At 39.7% G+C, this 16073-nt stretch overlaps 1 protein-coding gene across 3 annotated transcripts in view; it reads left to right on the forward strand.

Annotated features, from left to right (window-relative positions):
- Positions 1 to 16073, forward strand: part of LOC122555690 (PGAP2-interacting protein-like) — a 166171-nt gene that overhangs the window by 28827 nt on the left and 121271 nt on the right. For 2 of the 3 annotated variants that reach the window (XM_043701718.2, XM_087988013.1), the window contains exon 1: positions 2978 to 3134. The exons of the other annotated variant lie outside the window; for it this stretch is intronic. In XM_043701718.2, coding sequence (XP_043557653.2) covers positions 3092 to 3134 — 43 coding nt within the window. In that variant the 5' untranslated portion in view covers positions 2978 to 3091. Of the gene's footprint in view, positions 1 to 2977; positions 3135 to 16073 lie in introns of those variants that run through there. 3 annotated transcript variants of the gene reach the window in all.

Raw genomic sequence — 16073 nt, forward strand, 5'->3', positions numbered from 1 at the left:
AACAAATTTAAAAATTCCCAACTGGTTACATTTATTTCAAATTTGTCTCAAAATTTTACTTTCTCTAGAGTTGGAGAAAAAGAATGTCTATCTGTAGTACCTGCTACCATCAGACAGGGAAAGAAAATCTACTTCCACTGCTGGCTTGAGACGCATTTGTGATTCCTACAGCTCTCTACAGCACTTTATCTATCTGAGATCCTCAGAATCTGTTCCCAGACTGCTTTCTGCCTAATCCACCTACTGGTCACTTCCTTGTGCTGTGTGTCTGATTTCCCTTACTCCTTACCTACCATTTTGCCACTCCCCCACTTTCTTTTGTTGCCCCCTTCCTTCATCGATCCTTGCCAGTCTTGGGGAAGTGAGCAGCAGAAGGAATGGGAGGGAGCAGACGGGAAGCAGCCAGGAGACTGGGAAGTATGAGAGGATCTGAAAGAAATGATTCAGAAAACAGGATCAGTGGTAAAGGGAGTGGAGGAGGCATTGAAGGGACAAAAGAAGTGACAAAGGGAGCAGGAGAAGCAGCAAATGGAGCAGAGGGAAATGGTGAAGAGATCATGAGGTGTGGGAAGAAGTGGGAAGGAGCAATGGATTGCATGAAGTAGTGAATTGGAGCAGCTTAGGGACCTGGAAAGTGTGAGTGGAGGAGCAGGAGGAAGTTCAGACAGTATCATTTGACCTTTTCTGTCTTTGTTTGACCTGAACCATCTTCAATACACACAGCTGCCTGGGACTTTGCAACAGTGATGACACAGATGCTGACAATCTATGTGAAGGCAGTGCACTGTTTGTAATTGCTACATCAACAAACGCAGTCTGGTGGTGCAAAGGACAATGTTGATAAGGGCCATTTATGTGGTGCATCTCTTTACAACCCAGTTAGTGCACAGAATAGCTTAAACATATAGATGAAGATCAGATCTATGTCATCAAAATCTTTTTCACAGTGATGTTTCAGCAGGGATATCTTATGGTTATAATTAGTGCCTTCTAAATCTGAAAGCTAAATTGGAGGCATTAGGGAGAATGAGCTGGAAAGCCCAAAGGTTAAAGAATTAAATGGTGAAGTATGTATAGTAATATGTAAATTTAAAATAGGTAATGTGATGCACAGGGAGCAGAAAAGTTTGGTCAATGCTGAAGTGTTCAAATCTTTAAGGAGTCTATTTTATAATTAGATATAAGAGTCAGGGCATAATATTTATTGATATTTATCCAAACATTTTTTAAAAATCTGAAAGTTGAAATTGAGGAGAAACGGAAAATTGCATACACATACACACATGCACACCTTTGTATAGGAATACAGATATACATAAGTGCATGTACATTCCAAATGGACAGAAAACAAAAGTTTCCCATTTATCTGTGCCACATTATCTTGATTCGGTTACAGGGTGTGACACAGAATCACAGACTTGTTACAGCACAGGAGGGGGCCATTCAGCCTATTGCTCTGGTTTTATTATCTAGTGCCAATCTCCTCCCTTTTCACCATATCCTTGTGCACTATTTATATTCAAATAATCATCCAATGCCCTCTTAATTGCCTCAAATGAACCTGGCCCTACTATATTTTCAGACAGTGTATTCCATAACCTAACAACTCAGAATGAAAAAGATTTTTCTCACATCCCCCTTGCTTTACTTGCACATCACTTTAAAGCTTGTTTTGTCCTTTTATGAATGAGAATAATGTCTTCCAATCTACTCTATCCAGCCACATGGATTTTGGAGATTCTCAAATGTCTCCCAAGCCTGCTCTCCAAGGAAAGCAGTCCTACTTCTTCAATCTATCATCATAAACTGAAGTTTCTCATTCCTAGAACCGTTCTTGAAAATCACTCTGCACTCTCTTCAAAGCATTCACAATTGCAACTATATACAATATTCCAGCTGAGGGCCAATAAGTGTCTTGCACAAGTTCAACGTTGCCTCTGAGTTTGTATTCTATACATGTATCAATGAAGCCAAAAACATTGTATGTTTTATTAACTACCTTTAAGAGATCACTTATGTGTGATCAAAGTATGTATCTGTATTGTGATCATTTATTCTGTTTTTATGTAGGTGTCCAAGAAATGAATGGAAATTGTGATTAGGGAAACTACCCGAAAATATTAGAAATGTATGAAAGACCATGAATACAAGATACCAATGGGGAAATAAATCTCTTGGCGTGACCAGCAGAGGTTGATTTCCCACCAGTGAAAATAAAAACTACTTAAACTTTGACAATGACCTCAGGTGTGATTATTTCGTCACTCCACCCTTTAATATTGTAGCAAATTTTCAAAAGCACACATTTGATAAAACGTGTAATAAACGTAATCTGGATTAGTTTGTCAATCAGAGATACAGCACGGCTCATAATGTCCCTGTTCATTTTTTAACTACATGCTACTTCAGGCAATCGAGGGGTGGATTTCACTGGTTTAACACTTGTAACAAATCTGTAAGCACTCGTTTGAATTTAACAACTTTTGTGCTCTTGGAACAGAACCTTCCGAACCGGAGCAATTCGAAATGGGTCTGCACCAACTGCCTTCCACTAAAATGATTCTTTTTTGCAGTGAAAATTTTTTGTATCATGCTAATTGAAATCAGCGACTGAAGTATTTATGGCATTCCCAGAAACTTTAGTTTTTCCTTTCGTGCACCCTTCCAACATTTTCACATTTGTTTCTTGAATTTAAATTTGCCCACGGTTTTAGGTGCAGTGGAAAGAGAAGTGTCAGAACAACTTGAGTGACACCTGATAAGGGAGCAGTATGCAAATAAAGTCGTTTGTGTAAAAATAAATTGGCTGCAAAGGAAAGTTTTCCCACTTGCTTTGCAGGAGGCGGCAGCGGCAGCAGCATTATTCCTGCCCGCGTGATGTAGACTTCCCAGGCCTCACGCGCGGATCCCGGCAGGTGAGGCTCCGCCCTCCTGACCTCAGGTGGCTCAGTGAGTGAGGAGCAGCAGGAGCAGGAGCAGGAGCAGGAGCAGCAGCGTAGTCTCCTGTTCACTCCTCCAACTCCTTAAATATAACCCTCAATCCACAAAATACACTTCCACTCTTCTTATTGCCTGCTGCATTTGGGACACGATGCCTACCGTGCATAGGGACTTATTGATGGAAGTTTGTTTGGGTAAGTTTTTGTCATTTCTTACCCTTTTTATAGGTAATTTCATTCGTTGAAGACTAGTTAGCTAGACGAGAAATAAATACTTCGATATGTTATTTATTATGAGGCTGTAAAGCACATCTAGAAGTACTATAATCTTTCTGCATATAATACTTTACGAAAACATTATCTGGGACAGAACTTAGATCGTCTTGGAAACCATATGCATTATTAATTGTATTACAGTACATATGATTGGGAGTACTGAAAACAAAACGATATAAAACATTTTCCTTTTGCAGTCATTATTGTTGTTATTCTCACAACTAATAAAACAATTTGTTTAGATTAGTAAATTATTTTTTAAAAAGAAATTTGATAATTTGATCTGAGTTAAGGAGTGAACTCAAATGATTCTTATAGTACAGGGTCATTATAACACAAAATGTTTTATTCTTGAATCAGATATGACTTAACAATCACCTCGCATAGGTTTTTTATTTTTGATTAATTTAAACTGGATGAGGTTATTGTGCTTAATAAAGTGGAGCTTACTAAGATCAATTTGGTGCATGTAGTGATAATGTTCTGGTTTGCTCAGTGAGTGTGTGGACTGGGTTAATGCCATGAGCCTGTGATTGAATCCTTGTTCCAGTTAAGATAGACTTGGGACCTGTGTCCTTGTCCCACTAGTAGTAAGAAAAAAAATCATGCCACTTGGCCATGGTACAGCAAACAATCATTATGGATCTGCCTTCTGACAACAAATTCAGGAAGAATAGTTAAGTCACTAGATCAATAATGGAGAGACCTAAGTTAATAATCGAGACAATGTTCATTCAAATTTTAAAGACTATAATTATTATCATTTCAAAAAATGTTGCTATCAATTTATTGCTTTATTAAGAAAGCTTTTAAAGCTTAGAATAGATGTATTATTTTAATTATTTTGGAAGCATCAATTTCTCAGCATCATTGAAGTCTGCCAGACCAGACACCCCAATTCTCTGCTTCTGTGCTTGCTGCTAAAAACGTTGTGTGACAATTTTCAGTTTTAATTAAAAATTTGAATTGATAGCTGTTTCTTTCTCCACAGGTGCTGCCTGACCTGCTGAGCTTTTTCCATCATTTTCTGTTTCTACAGTGTTTCAGTTTTCCAATATTTGTAGTATGTTGTCCTGTGTGCTATAATTGAATTTCTGCAAAAAGAAAAACTGTACATTTTCTCTATTTTACCCATGTCATTGTTTGTTTTATAATTGTGTACTATTTAGAGATGTTGGCTATAAAATTCAATTCTGCATTGATACTAGTTCTGAAACTGCAGAAGCCCAAAAGTGAACAAATGGCACTTGGCATGTTTCCAGACACCTCTGGTATGTTCTGTGTGTCACAGTCTGACTGATGGGGTTGCAGTCCAGGGATGCCATCTGTGCACTGGAAACATGCAGAGTGGGAAATCATGATGTCAAACAAGTTTTAACATGAATTTTATGCAAGGTTTGCCCTGTCATTTTGCACCATCCAGGCCCAGAGATGATTTCATTGAAACATTAAAGGTTGTGAAGATCTGGACAGGGTAGAAACAGAAAGGTTGTTTTCACTGGCTGAGGAATCTGGAACAAGGGCTGACCACTTAGGACTAAGATGAGGAGAAATCACATTTATTTAAAAGGTTGTGAATCTTTAAGATATCCAGCTCAGCGGTTTGCAATTGTTCCAAGTATATAAGGCTGGCCCAGTTTTGTTTTGGGACTGAGGGAATTCAGAAATATGGGGGACATGAAGGAAATAAGTTAACATCAGCCACAATCACATTGAATGTTTCAATAGGTCGTAAGCCCCTTTTCTCCTGCTATTTTTTATGTTCCTATACTCTCTTAAACCATACTTAATTATGCCTAATTAATTACTTCTAACTAACAAGTGACCACATCCCAGATGATAAGGCAGCACTTGGTGATCTTCCTAGACCTGAAAATGAGCCTAATTTCTTTTTGCCATAATGTCTTTGAAATAAATCAGAAATTGTATTTCTTCTCTTTGTCTTAACCAGTTTGAAATTTAGTTTCCTGCCATTTTAAATAGTGGTGGCATACTGCCCTTGTTTGTGGACTTTGATTTTATAGTGACCTCAATAACACTGTTGGAATATTAAACCTGAAATACTGTCTATTACACATACATTGATGCATGATGTTGACGGAGGAGGGAGGGGTAAATTTTTAATAACACAGACACACTTAGAATCATACAAGGCCAGTTTATTAATATCCTTGCTTTTAAGGTGGAGTCTAAAAGTACAAAACTGGTATTAGCAGGTAGGAATTTTTTTTGTGGGTGTGGTTTATTTGTTAGGCAGCAGTTCAGGAGTCATATGCATTTTCTTTTTAAAATTATTTTGAAGATTGATTAAGGAATATTGCTGAATATAACTTCTTCACTGTTTTAAACTTGGAAACATAAAGAAAGAGTAGGTCATTCAACTCTTCAAGCCCTCCGCCATCTATTATGACTGATCATCCCAATTTAGTAGCTTGTTCCTGTTTTACCCCCCCCCCTTATAGTTTGATCTCTTTAAACCCAAATTTTGATGAAACAAAGATATTATTTGCATAGCGTACAAAGCACAGGTTGTTGACTTTTTTTGTAGTCCAGAGCTAGAGGTTTTTATCTTGTAATATTAAAGAGTTAATTTGTTCCGCTGACCTGCAAGAAATTGAATGCCCCAGGAGCAGGGTGGTGTATCTTTGTCTTATAGGTGAAATATGGAAGGTTTCCATTCCCATCCCTTGCCATTCAGAACCATTTGCTGCATCATCACCTATTCAGACGTCAGTTGGAATATTGCAAAATATTGCAATTGAAATTCTGACTGCACTTTTTTTTACAAAAAAAATACAGTTCACACCAGAGCTGACCATTAAGGGGTGATTTGCGTTACATTGTTTCTGGAGTTGAGGTGGTCACTGCATTGTGTCTTGACTGGCATGTGACTGCGTGGGTTGGGGGGGAATTGTCTTGAGTGGCATGTGACTGTGAATGAGTGACCAGAGTACCAGTAAGCATGACCAATCGACCTGTATAAAGGGGATGTGTTTTCTTTGTTTGCGCCCCCTTGATTCGACTTTGTGTGCCTGTGAAGAGGGTCACAGGGGGTCACCTAGCTTGTACAGACTTTAATAAACTTTAACTGTTTGTAGAAGTTGTTGTGTGCGAATTGCATCTCCTGTGTGAAACCTTGGGAAAAGAACCTAACAAGTAGATGTTATAAAAGTCACATTGACCCTTAACTGACTAATTTCTCAAAATTGTATGGTTAAAGGCAGTTAGATTCAGCACTGTAAATCATGTACCCAAAGGGAAGTGGGGAGGAATACAGCTACCATCGAGACAAATGGTTGCATTGCAGATATCCGATTGCCTGTGGCCCATCTTGGATGTTATGTTGAGCCATTAGTGCACCTTGGAAAACTCTATTCTTTTATATAAAAATCTTTCTTGAAGCCACTCTGCCTCTGTAGTCAGCATTCCACTTGCATCAAGATGTATATGAGATGCTGATTGTCCAGCTGGCTTTGACTTCTGAAAAGCTTCTGGAGATTTTTCTTGATAGGTCCAGTGACATTACAATAACTATTTGTTGGGTTGCTTAAAGTGCTTTTTATTTCAAAATATATATATATACATTAAGTTGATTTTTGTTCTGTTTATGACATCTTTTGTTCTTGCAGAATCTTTTTTTTAAACAAGTTCCACTAAACTGAAAGGAAGAGCCCTGCAGTATTGGCTTTTTAACTGACTGAAGTGTTTCCCTCATTAACATCTTGTCTGTGTGGGAGATGACTATTGTTTGCCAGCGGGAATGTGGGCCCTTGTCCTTCACATTTATCTGCTCGGTTTGGGAACTTCATTCTGAACAGTAGAACTCTGCTGGCCATGTTTTGGCTGTGTCTCCCTCAATTTCTGCTACTTCTGTCCTGACCGTCTTTCATTTCACTTGGCAGAGTGAGGCTTCCCTCCTACTCACCTGCTCATTGATATGGAAACCTTTCTTGAGTTTCATTTAATGGCCTGCCAGTTCAGGCTTGCTACCTTCAAATCTTAATTTCTATGGCCTTTCCATGATTCCTGATACACTTTTTATCTGTGTTTATCCCTTTGAGTTTATATCTGTTATATCTCAACCCTTTTGGATACCACTACCCTCCGCAGAACCACTGAACCTTGTCTAGCTTTATGCACCTTTTTAAAACCTATCTGAAGTGGCTTATTTTCAGATGGCCCTTCCTTTTCTTGGGAGCCAAGCCGAATCTGTTTTACTTGATGTGTCTCGTCATGCCTCATTTATTTCCTCTGTCCTTTCTTGACTCAATTTTACTTTGGCACCTTCCAGCTTGCCCTTCCTTGATTCCCATGGCTGCTCATTCTCTTGCTTGTTCTTGACCTGGATTGAACTTTTTTGGGATTACTACAACTTGATTGCTAACTGAGTAGGAAATCTGTCTCTGCTACCATTAAAAATCTCAGGTTATAGTCCAACAGGTTATTTGGAAGCTTTAGCTTTTGGAGCGATGCTTCTTCCATCAGGTGGTTGTGAAGTGGAATCATAAGACACATTTATAGCAAAACAGTACAGTGTCATGCTGCTGAAATGATATATTGAACAACCTGGATTAAGTCTTTCATTTTTTAGAATGGGTTGCTAGTTTCAGTTCATTAATGTGTAAATCCCAAATCTCTTTTTAAATCGCATTCTCAAGATAAGAAGGTTTTAGAAGAAAAGGTGTCATCTCAGTTTATACACTGCATTAAAGCTGTGAGGCCAGAGTCTGTCTGTATCCCAATCTTGAGTCAGACTGGTTCTGTTTGCAAAGTGGAATTTACAAAATATTACATGGATTGACTGCCTGTGGGTTATGCATTTTTTGAACAAAATAGAATGTATCTGCAAATGTTCTGCAAGTATAAATTCACTCCTTAAATCTGTGTGCATGCAGGAGAGAGACAGTGAGTGTGTGCATGTGAATGCACCTGAGAGAGTGTATGCTTGCATGTGTGTAAGCTTGGTAAAATGAGAGTGTGATGGAGTATAAGCCTGTGAGAGGGTGCATGCATTGAGCTGTGTGTGTGAGAGAGAGTGTATAGTGCAGTGGGTCACCTGTAGTGTGTAGTTGAGGCCATCCCCATGGGTACAGAATTTGGCTATTAGCCTCTGCTCGGCCACTTTGCGTTGTTTCCTGTCCCGAAGTCCATCTTGGAGGGTGGTCACCCGAAGATCCGAGGCCAAATGTCCCTGACCACTGATGTGTTCCCCTGCTGGGAGGGAGCACTCCTGCTTGGTGATTGTTGTGTGGTGTCCATTCATTGTCGTATTGTCTGCTTGGTCTCCCCAACATACCATGCCTCAGGAAATCGTTGCCTGCAGTGTATGAAATGGACACTGCTGGCCAAGTCACATGAGTACCTGTTGTGTACACGGTGGGTGGTGTCCCCATGTGTAATGGTGGTATCCGTGTCTACACTCTGACATGTCTTCCAGCGGTTGTCATGACTGGGTTTATGGTGTTGTGGTTGATGTCCTGAAAGCTGGGCCATTTGCTGTGAACATTGATCTGTTTGAGGTTTGGTGGTTGCTTTAAAGGTGAGAAGTGGAGGCGTGGTGAAGGTCTTGGCGAGGTGCTCAAACTCATCAATAATGTGTTGCAGGCTGCAAAGAACATGGTGCAGATTTTGGGCTCCTGGGAAGTACTGGACAATGAAGGGTACCCTCTCTGTTGCAACCCGTCTATGTCTCCTGAAGAGGTCATTATGGTTTCTCGCTGTAGCATGTCAGAACTGGCAATCGATGAGTTGCGCATCATACCCTGTTCTTTTGAGGGCATCCTTGAGCATCTTCTACCATTAGCTCTGAGACAATTTCTACTGTCACTGGGCCTGAGAATAAACTACACTGTGTGGAGGGGGATCAGACATATACACTTTACCCACTTTCCTGACCTGAGCCAAATTCTGGATGAGGTTTTAGAGTCTTCCCTGATATTAGGGATTGATAGTCCCAGTGTTCTTGATTTTAAAAAGTAGGGTTGCTTTCTTTCAGAACAGTGTACTGGGATACTTGCATGAGTTTAAAACTCCTACAGCTTTCAGGGGAGATTAGGTGGGGAGGCTACACATAGGGCACATTATCCCAAGTGGCTAGATTCTACAGCAAAGATCCCTATGGGTTCTGCTGCACCCTCTGGGATATCTTCCTCAGAATTGACCAAATCAGTGTGCACTATTTTTGCCGGCTTATCTTTAAATGTCTTTGATCTGGCCAGCAATGCACCACTTTATTGTAGTGGGAATGCATTGGTCTCTGGGTGTTCTCCTTATGTGGGTGGGGAATGGCTTTACTCACACTCATTTACACTCAACTTTTAACAGATTCAAACCTTGGTTGCAGACAAAGGACATTTAACTTGTTACTGTGTGGAGATGAGTTTTCTCTAGCAGCTTCTATCTATCTTCAGGTCTCTCTGAGCCTGTAACTCAAATTCTAATTTCCAGAGGTGGAACAGCCTCACTCCCCCACCCCTAACTCTCTTTATTTCCTCTCTCTTTCCTTCTCATATATTCTTTCTTGCCCTGTCTTTCTCTCTCCATAAACTCTAGTTGCATTTAAACCTTTTCCAGCTCCCTGTCATGTGACAAGACATTGATTGGTTTCCAGTTCTAATTCCTCATCAGTCTGGTCTGATTGTGAACTGTGCCTTTGGTGCACAGATAACAATTCATTCCATTTTCCCTTGTTGGGCAGTTCCACATTTAATTCGTTGACTTCAACCTTTAATTGTATGTGCCCAGGGCAGGTAACATTTCAGCAGTTAACTATCCTGTTCTGCAAGCATTCCTGAATCAGAAAGTGTGATTGTCTAGTGTTAGAATATAAGATTTCAGTGTAGATGTTGTTTTTATTTTAAAAATAATTTCACCTATCCAGTTTCCCCCTTTTGACTTCCAATTAGTTTATTTTGACTTGTTTCTTACATTTGGAATTTTGTCAGATTTCATGGTTCAGTGTCATGGGTTTATTTTGGAATTAAGGCCCCAATATCTGTTGCAAACAAATTACCAATTTTTAATATGATCCTGTTCTCACACCTTAATAAGCAGAATGTTCAACAGTAATGACATGTTTCCCCCATTCCTCTGTTTGTGGACTCTGATTTTGTAAACACTGTTATGAAGTTAAACAAGAATGGTTTAGATGAATGGGGGATTGGAAAATACTTCACAACACAGATAGTCATCAGAATCATACAAGATGAGATTGAATTGAAAACTGATAAAGAGATTATTCATTTTTTTTCCACAGTGGGTACAGCAGGAAGGTTTGGTATAATAGGCTCAACTTGTCACAGGCTAGCAGCAAGTGAAACAACTCCACAGAGGCCGGTATTCCATTACCAAGTAACCCGTTATTTCTATGTCGAGATCCTTGACACTGATCTAGATAAAAGGGATTATTCAGTTGATAAAAACTTAATTTAAAAACAACTGAGGGATATTAGGTTATCTTTGAGGAGAAAGTGAGGTCTGCAGATGCTGGAGATCAGAGCTGAAAATGTGTTGCTGGAAAAGCGCAGCAGGTCAGGCAGCATCCAGGGAACAGGAGAATCGACGTTTCGGGCATAAGCCCTGCTTATGCCCGAAACGTCGATTCTCCTGTTCCCTGGATGCTGCCTGACCTGCTGTGCTTTTCCAGCAACACATTTTCAGCATATTAGGTTATCATTGACCTTGCCATTAAGATGAGACCAAAGCTTGACTTAGCAATTGGGAATTCTTTTATGGAGGCTCTTGATTGGCTAGCTGTCAGTTCAGGAGATGTAGACAGTTTCTTTGTGTTAAAATTCTCTTTAAAATGTTGTGAATTGCTTGACATGCTCAGAACCCTCGTTAATTTTTCTCAGATTTCAACTAGTTCCAAACTTGTGCTTTGTCAATCTCCTCTTAGATTTTGAAAATCCAATATTTGACACAAATTGAGCAATTTTTCTGAATAAAATGTTGACTATTCTGCTATTGGTAGATAACTTACTAAACGATTTACTAAATTGAAAGGGAATGTTTATTTAAGGTGCATTGATAGTCAAGCTTAATGTTTTACTTGATGGTGTTGTCTTTAGTGATTTTGCTCAAGAAGCCTCAACAAACAGTGGGGGAGCACTCTGAGGTCAGTGACCATAGTTCTATCAATTTTAAAATAGTTATGGAGAGGGACAAAACTGGTCCACAGGTTCAAGTTCTAAATTGGGGCAAGGTGAATTTTGATGGAATTAGACAGGAGCTTGCAGGGGTTGATTGGAGTAGTTTGTTTGCAGGAAAAGGGACCTCTGGCAATTGGAAGGCCTTTAGAAGTTAGATAGCTAGCTAGAGTTCGAGGTCTATATGTTCCTGTGAGGGTGAAGTGCAAAGTCGGCAGGAATGGGAACCCTGGATGACAAGAGGTATTGAGACTCTGAACAGAAAAAAGAAGGAAGCATGGCTCAAGTACTGGCAGTTGAGATCTAGGGAATCCGTTGAGTTATATAGGGGATACAAAAGTTTACTGAAAAAATCAGGAGAGCAAAAAGGGGACACAAAATAGCCTTGGCTAAGAAGATTAGGGTGAATCCAAAGAGGTAGTTTGAGTATTTTAAAGGAAAAAGAATAACCGGAGAGAGAATAGGACCAAAATGGAAATGTATGTGTGGAATTGCAGGAGGTGGGCAAGGTCCTCAATGAATATTTTTCCTATGTTTACCATGTAGAAAGACATGAAGACAAGCGAAACTTGGGAGGTTAGCGGTGATATCTTGAGGACAGTCCATATTAGAGTAGAGGAGCTTTGGTTGTATTAGAATGTACGAAGGTGGATAAGTCTGGTCCTGACCAGCTATATCCAAGAACATTGAGGCTAGAGAAGAAATTGTAGGGGCCCTGGCTGATATATTTGTATCATCGTTAGCCACAGGTGAGGCTCTGGAAGATTGGAGGGTAACGAACATTGTGCCCTAATACAAGAAGGGCTGTGAAAAGAAACCTGGGAGCTATAGACCAGTAGGCTTAACATCTGTGGTAGGTAAGTTACTTGAGAAGATTGTGGGATAAGGTATACATGCAATTAGAAAGACAGGGTTTGATTAGGAATAGTCAGCATGGCTTTGTGCGTGGGAAATCCTGCATCATAAATTTGTTAGAATTCTTTGAAGTGTCAGGAAGGTTGATGAGGGCAGGTCAGTAGGCATCATCTGTATATGGATTTTGGTGAGGCCTTTGATAAGTGTTCCATGTGGTGGGCTGCTCTGGAAGGTTAGATCGGGTGAAATCTGGGGGAGCTGGCAAATTGGATATAAAATTGGCTTGATAGTAGGAAGCAGAGGGTAATAGTGGAAGAATGCTTGTCAGACTGGAGGCCTGTGACTTGTCGTGTGCCTCAGGGGTCAGTGCTGGGCCCATTGCTATTTATTATCTATATCAACAATTTGGACGAGAATGTACAAGGTAAATGATTAGTAAATTTGCAGATGACACTAAAATAGGTGGTATCATGGACGTTGAGGAAGGATTTCAGAAATTGCAGCAGGACCTTGATCTGCTGGGGAAGTGGTCTGAAAAATGGTAAATGGTGTTTAATATCGATAAATGTGAGGTGTTCCATTTTGCAAAGCCAAATCAAGGTGGAGTTTCATGGTGAATGGTCGGACCTTAAGGAATGTAGTGGAATGGAGGGACCTTTGAGTTCAGATGCATTGTTCTATGAAAGTAGAGTCACCGGTGGATAGGGCAGTGTAGAAGGCTTTTGGCACACTGGCCTTCATCAGTCAGGGCACTGAGTATAAGAAATTGGGAAGCCATGTTGCAGTTGTACAGTTTGTTGGTGAGGCTGCACTTGGAGTTTTGTATTCCGTTTTGGTCACCTTGCTATAGGAAGGAAGTTGTTAAACTAGAAAGAGTGCAAAAGAAATTTACAAGGCTCTGGCCAAGAGTCAACGGTCTGAGTACTAGGGAGAGGTTGGACAAGCTTTTTCTTTAGAGTATAGGAGAAAGAGGGGGCTCTCAGAAGTGTATAAAATCAGGAGAGGCATGGATAGGGTGAATGCATTCAGTCCTTTTTCCCAGGGTTGGGGAATCCGGGACTAGAGGGCACCAGTTTAAGGTTAGAGAGGAAAGAATAAAAGGGAACCTGGGGGCAACATTTTTACAGAGGGTGGTACGCATATAGAATGAGCTGCCAGCGGAAGTGGTTGAGGCGGGTAGATTAACAACATTTAAAAGGCATTTGGACAAATACATAGATAGGAAAGGTTTAGAAGGATATGGGAAAATGGGGTTAGGTGGATTGACATTTTGGTCTTCATGGACCAGTTTGGGCTGAAGGGCCTGTTTCCGTGCTGTAAGACTCTATGACTCTAAACATCTACGTGTATTCATTAAAATTCTTGGTATATTAGCGAGAAAAAGCTGGGGTAAATTTCATGGGGAGACAGACCGTTGTAGGCTGTGAGCAGTGTGACTGTCAACTCATCATCGTTCAATAGTCCTTTGAGACTAGATGCTTCTGAGGAAGAGTCCTATATTTAAAATCAAAATGCTGATCTTTTAGAATTCATTATTGGGATATGGGTGTCTTTAGCTGGGCTACCATTTAATGTCCATCCCTAACTGTCATTGAGAGGGTGGTGGTGAGTTGCCTTGTTGAACCATTGCAATCCTTTAGAGTTAAAACGCTTCTAGGAGAGGGAATTTCCAGCATTTTTTCCCAGAAAATGTGAAATGAATATCAAAATATATTGTGCAAATTTACTCTCCATTACAAAGCTAAATTTGTTTGTTTGGTTGGGAACTCAGATGAATTACATAGCATCTTTGCATTTGAGTGCCAGTGAGTTGCAAAATCAATTTCTAAAGCCAAAGCTGGATAACTGATGTTTTTACACAACCAATTACATCTAGTTTATATAACTATAATATACAAACATGGTATATTATAACTCTTGTTTATGACATGCACACTGTTAGATTATTCTTACTTTTTGCGATATAGTTTTGAATTTTTAAAAAATATTTACTGGGATAGTGCCAATTCAGTATCACCTATTTTATACTAATAGACAAAGCAAAGTTACCTCTAAGATGTTAACAGCAAGTGTAATCTTCAAAGAATGACCATTAAAGGGTATGAATTAATTAGATAGAACATGCAGAAATAATTCTGTCTCTATCTTATTTAGAATGGGAGGATTTCTTTATTGTTTCTAGCACTTTTGCCACGCTGCAACGTGTATGAAACATTTTGTGACAAAAATTCAGTGAAGCCATTTCTGCCTAATGTCAACATTTTACATAACTTTCTTCAAATGTTTTCATATTCTTAAAGATTGCTCTTGATCTGTCAATGAATCTCAATTCAACTCACTTCATAGAATCATTAGAATCCCCTACAGTGCAGAAAAAGGCTTTTTAGACCCGTAGAATCTGCACCAACCCTCCAAAGAGCACCCTACCTAGACCCACAACCTCATTCTATACCCATAATCCCGCATTTACCATGACTAGTCCATGTAGCCTGCAGGTCCCATCACACTACGGACAATTTAGCATGGCCAGTCCACCTACCTGCACATCTTTTGGACTGTGGTAGGAAACTAGGGCACTTGGCAGAAACCCACGCAGACACTTAACACTGTCAGAATGTGACAAAACAGAAAAATATAAGATGTATAATCCCTACCTAGTTGATTATTTGGAATATCTTAAGATCTTAAGACAGAAGTATTGAAGTTGGACATTCAGCCCATCGAGTCTGCTCTGTATTTCAATGAGATTGTAGCTGATCTGATAATCCTCAAATCTGCTTTCCTGCCTTTCCCCATAATGCTTGATTCACTGACTGATTAAAAATCTGCCTTGAATGTACTTAACAACCCAGCCCTCTGCAGTAACTAATTCAACAGATTCACTACCCTCACAGAATAAACTTCTCCTCATCTGACTTAAGTGTGTGACCTCATCATCGGAGGTCACGTCCTCTGGTCCTTAACTCTACTACAAGGGGCACAAGTCCTTCTGCATCAGTCAAGTCCCTAAGAATTTTGTCTGTTTCGATAAGGTTGCCTCTCATTCTAAGTTTCAGTGAGTATTGGCCCAACCTATTCAACATCTCTGCAAAAGAAAATCCTTTCAAACCTGGTATCTGCCTGGCGAACCCTCTTTGGACTGCCTCCAACAGTTAATATTATCTTAGATAAGCAGCCAAAACTGTTCATAACATTGCAGATGTGTTCAGACCAGTGTCTTGTATTTTAGCAAAAACCTCCCTACTTTTACATTCCATCCCTTTTGAAATAAAGGTCAGCATTCTATTTGCCTTCCCTATTACCCTAGCCTTTTGTGATTTATGGACGAGGATTCCCAAATCCCTCTGTTACATTGCTCTCTGCTGCTGCAGCTGAATTCTGCAAATAATAAGAGCACATAAAAAGATATAGAGCAATAATTATGGCTGACTTTAATCTTCATGTTGATTGGGTTAGTCAAATTGGTAAGGGTAGCTACGACAATGAATTTGTAGAATGCATTATGGATTGTTCCCTGAAGCAATATATCATGGAGCCAACCAGACATCAGACTATTTTTGGGAAATGGGTAATGAGACAGGTTTAAGGAATTATCTGAGTAAAAGGTACCCAGGAAATAATGATCATCATATGGTACAATTTGATATTCAGTTCGAATGTGCAGAACTTGGGTCAGAAATAACTGTGTTTAACTTAAAAAAGGCAGTTTTAAAATGAAATAAGAATAGAGTTAGCTAAAGTGAACTGGGCGAATAGATTAGCAACAATGGCAGTAAGCAAGCAGAGGCAGACATTTAAAGGGAGTGATTCATGACTCGGCAAAAACACATGCCTTTAAGAATGAAAGATTCTATGA

The sequence above is a fragment of the Chiloscyllium plagiosum genome, unplaced genomic scaffold, assembly GCF_037043375.1.
Source record: "Chiloscyllium plagiosum isolate Xiang-an unplaced genomic scaffold, Cpla_swu_hap1 HiC_scaffold_1, whole genome shotgun sequence".
Lineage (NCBI taxonomy): Eukaryota > Metazoa > Chordata > Chondrichthyes > Orectolobiformes > Hemiscylliidae > Chiloscyllium > Chiloscyllium plagiosum.